At 39.3% G+C, this 4677-nt stretch overlaps 1 protein-coding gene across 2 annotated transcripts in view; it reads left to right on the top strand.

Moving 5' to 3' along the window:
- PPP2R3A (protein phosphatase 2, regulatory subunit B'', alpha) overlaps window positions 1-4677 on the top strand; it is a 113171-nt gene that overhangs the window by 26950 nt on the left and 81544 nt on the right. For both annotated transcript variants that reach the window (XM_008584106.1, XM_008584105.1), the window contains exon 4: window positions 2070-2172. In XM_008584106.1, the coding sequence (XP_008582328.1) occupies window positions 2070-2172 (103 nt within the window). The remainder of the gene's footprint in view (window positions 1-2069; window positions 2173-4677) is intronic.

Genomic DNA, 4677 nt, shown 5'->3' with positions numbered 1-4677 from the left:
GAGGGTTCGGATCTCACATACAGACCGGTTCCTGCTCACTGGCTGAGCGAGGTGCAGGAGCAACACCGAGGTTTGCGATCCCATTGCCAGTCCCGGTCCGGTATGGGCGCGACACTGAGAGTTGCGATCCGTTGCCGGACACGGAAAAAGACAAAAAGGAAAAAATAATAATAATAATAATACTCTAGCTCTAAAATCACAAATGAAGTGAGTTAGGTATGCATCTGTTAGATCACAAATATTTTTTAAGAGTCTTCTATGTGAAAGTCACTATACTGTGTGCTAAGGGAAAAAAGAGCTATAACTTTGCCTGCCCTTTAGGTGCCAGAGATATAAAAGGAAGCAAACAACAGTACAATGGTATATATAACATATGTAAATTAAATATTACCAAGATCAGTAAGGAATTCATTTGTCAGGGAAGGCTTCTTCAAAAAAGTGGGTTATTCATTACGTCTTATGGAATAGGCAGCATTAAGATAACAAAGTTAGGAGAGGGTATTCTAGGAGAGTAGAACAGCATGAGAATGACGCAGAAGCAAACATGCACCTGACACACTCAGTGAATAGTAGGTCAGGCCAGCTGCCAAGAATGGAATATTCATTTAGCAAATTAGTGAGACAGGTAGGTAGGCAGACTACAGCCTAATTACTGAGGTCCTTAAATACCCACCTTAGACATTTAAACTTATGCGTATAAGTAGAAGGATACTGAACACTTTTGAGTAAGGGAATTATATAATCAAAGGATGTTTTAGAGTGAATTGTCTATGATACAAGTTTGGATGAGCACCGAAGCCTATTAGGATCCTCTTCCCTTCCAGCAGTCTCAGCATGAAATAATGAGGTCTGGACTTGATGGTACGATGAAAACAGGAAGGAAGGAACAATTGTCTAAAACATTTTGAAGAAAAATTCCTCAGACTGCAATATTCCCATCCTGTATTCTAAGCACGTAAAGGTCTAAGCTAGAAACTTGGAAGTTGTCATGGACTTCCCCTTTTCTTTTACCCCCACACTTATCATCTACCACATCCTTTCATTTCCACCAAATTTGCCCCTTTCTCTCCCTCTCCCACTGCCAGTGCCATACTCAAACTCTCATTGTTTCTTGCTTGATATTTTGGAAAAGTACATCTGATCATGTCACTGTCCAAATTAAAAATCTTCTGTGGAGTATACTGAAGTCCGGGCTTCTTCATGTGACATAAAAGGGCCTCCAGGATTTGCTCCTACCTGCTCATGTCCCCTTCTATTACCAACCCTGCACTTGTACTTGCCCACATGTTCTTTGCACTCTCACACCAGACATTTGTACATGCTGCCCTCTTCAGCACAACTCCCTTCCTTCCTACTTCACTTTACAGGGAATCTCACTGACCCAGATAACTCAGGATGGTACCACCATGAACAAAAATAAATGTCCAGGAAAAGGACTCCTTTGAGAGGAAGATTTTAAATTTGGTTTTCAATATGTTGACTTTGCTGTCAGGGTATAGTATCCAAATGGAAATGTCCAACAAATAGTTGGAGGTAAGGAATTCTGGGACCTTAGAAGATTTAATAGAACACTCATTTTTTTAAGTCTCTTCATTCAAGGTCTAATTTCAAAAGCCCCTAGCAGGTTGGTCCGAATATGTCTGTCAACCTGGGAAAACAAAATTTTATGTCTTGTGGTGCATAGTGGTCCTTCTGTTGTCTTCCGTCCTGGCTGATGGCTAGGTCTGGAGCTCTGGTTCCAAATATCCTTTGCTAAATGGAATGGGCATTCTCCTTCAAGTATATTTTGATAACACATTTTACCTGCATTAATTCAGTTGACTCTGTGGCATTTTCAGAAGCATTCAATAAAAATAATATACCATCTTGTTATTGAACTTTTATTAAGATGTCCCTTTGACAAAATCAAGAACATGGGAAAAATTCCCTTTCTTTAATCATTGAAGAGAGAACACTTCATTCTTGATCTAAATGGCCTTCAGATCAGACTGAAATTACCAACTACTGATGTTGTAGCCATTGTTTGTTCAAAGTAGCCAATCTTCCTAAGCAATTGTTTTTTTATATAGGTTGCTGAATAACCATCATGATGATGCCTCTAAGTTCATTTGTCTTCTAGCAAAGCCCAACTGCAGCTCTCTAGAACAGGAAGATTTCATCCCTTTACTTCAGGTAATTTTCACTTACTTTTGAAAATGGGTTCTATTTTTGGAGTTTTAGAGGTTTTTAAAAAATTCACAATTATAACATATGCAGCTGAGCTACACAAATCTAGAGGTCAGATTTCTAGAAGAGTGGTTTTCAAACTTGTTGTAGCTGTAAAATTCTTTTGTTAAATCAAATCTAAAACAGAACTCATAGTATAAAATAGATAAAAGAGGGCCACTCCCACTGAAGCAGAGCAGAGGGGCCACTCAGCCTCCCTTTTGCCCACCCATCACTGAAGCACCTTCTGAAACTTCAGAATTCAAGAAGATAACTTGGAAAATGCTGACATAGAACATAGCTAAGAACTGGGTAAAAAGTAAGAAAAGGCCATGGAGTAACTAGAAACACTCTCATGAACTCTGGGTGATGTAGTTTGGATATGTTTGTCCCCCCAAGCCCCTGTGAAACTTAATCCCCACTGTAACTCTTAAGAAGGTGGTAAATCCTATTATGGTAAATGAAAGGTGACGTGTTAGATTGTGAGGACCATGCCCTATGAATGGATTGATCCATTTGGGGAGTAATAAGTTGATGGTTTCTTGGGCCGTAACGGGTGTGGTTCTGATGGCTTTATAAAGAGAGCAAGGAGCATGTTAGCGCTCTCTGCTCCTGCCATTCTCGCTGTGTAATACCCTGCATCACTGTGGAGTCATCACCAGGAAAAGGCCCTCACCAGATGTGTTCCCTGGACTTTGGACTTCCCAGCCCCTAAAATTGTAAGCAGAAATATCTTCATAAATTACCTGGTTTCAGGTATTTTGTTATAAGGAATAGAAATGGACTAATGCAGAAAATTGTCTTATATCAAATTAGAACATAGCTAAGAACCTGATAGAAAGTAAGAAAAGCTATGGAGTAACCAGAACCACTCCCTGGCATCTTTGCTCAGTGCCTCTTGACTCTTGATTTAAGCACAGTTCTAAAATGCTTGGTTTTCTGATTTTTCAACCCAAGATATATTTGAAATAGAGAATTAGAATAGAAGGAAGGGAGAAAGGATAACTAGAATCAAGTGCACTGAGAACTGCTGCTGCCAGACTATCAATGTAGTGAGGAGAGTAAGAAAAACTAAGGGAAAAAAAAGACAAAAAAATGGTAAAAGCACTCCAGTTTGGGAGTAATTTAGGATAAGGGCAGTAGTCCCCAATCCCATTCCCAGATTTCAGCTAAAGATCAATAATTTATGTTAGCGTACACTCTATATTTCACTTATCCAGAGAACTCATTCACATGGAGCAGCTTTAATTGATAGAACCAGATAGATGAAACAACAGCATATTTCTCATTTTTCCTTTTCTATTTGTGAAACTTTAAACACTGTATATTGTGTACCCATATATTATTATACATGTAGAAAGGATAAGTCTCAGACCTGAATAAACCTCAGATCTATAGAAAGTATAAGTTTCTTGATTTTTCTGTAACTCATTTAAATTTGACTTTAGCCCTCAAATACCAGGCTGATGGGAATTTGTAACTTCATACCTTCCTAAGGTTCTCTCAGTCTGCAGCTGTGCCAGAGTTGTGAGGTTTTATACAATACCAAAGCATTAAGGTTTGGTGTTACTGCTGAGACATCAGTCATCCCTGGGTAGAAGATCCCTTCAAATCCAGAGGTTCTTTGCTACATCTGTGCTATGCATCAGGCTCTGGTATCTTTGGTGAAGACATGCATGGCCCATCTTCCAAGATGTACCACATAGCTATTTTCTCTTGAGGTTTTAGCTGCCTTCCTGGAGGTGTTGCCAGGCCACAGGGTCCCTTTGCTCTTGTCACTCACAGACTTTTTCTTTTTTCTCACACAGAGAGATCTTCTAGTCTGTAAAAATCCTCCTCCTGTCATGTTCCTTTATGCTTCTCTGTCTCTGCCCTCAAATCTCCTTCCCTGTATTGTCTGCTTCCCTTCACAGTGGGTATGGGCTCCTGCTCACTACTTCAGGGCAGAAGAGAGAAGTGGCTTAGAAATCTTTGTGGCTTTTGTGGCAGCTTGTGTGCACTGTAGGTTTAAACGAAGGGTACACAAGCATTTGGCCTAGTTGTCCTAGTTGACTTCTGTTATGGTTAAAGAGAAAAAGATCATCAACAGAAAAAGACCATTTGGGGAATATTTTTATCCAGGCCTTCCCTTGAGAATTAGTTATATATCAGTATTGGATCTGTTTTTACTATAGCATTCTTCATAGCTTGAGATATTGCTTATTAATATTCTTAATTTCATGTGTAAATATTTTGATTTTCCTGAGCAGATCATAAATTCCTTGAAGCAAAGATCTGCCTTTTCATTTCTGTTAAATGCACATCAGTCCTTTAGATGATACAGTAAATCCTTGTTAGCTGTTAGTGAGGTTACCTAAAGAAGGGCATAAAAATACATTGACATGGGAGGGTTTTCTTTTTCTTTTTTTTTTTTTTCTCCTGTTTGTCTTTTTTCGTGACTGGCAACGGATCGCAACCCTCAGTGTCACGCCC

Source organism: Galeopterus variegatus, unplaced genomic scaffold, assembly GCF_000696425.1.
Source record: "Galeopterus variegatus unplaced genomic scaffold, G_variegatus-3.0.2 Scaffold3151, whole genome shotgun sequence".
Lineage (NCBI taxonomy): Eukaryota > Metazoa > Chordata > Mammalia > Dermoptera > Cynocephalidae > Galeopterus > Galeopterus variegatus.
Note: the sequence above shows the minus strand (reverse complement) of the source record. Positions and strands in the feature narration are given on the sequence as shown.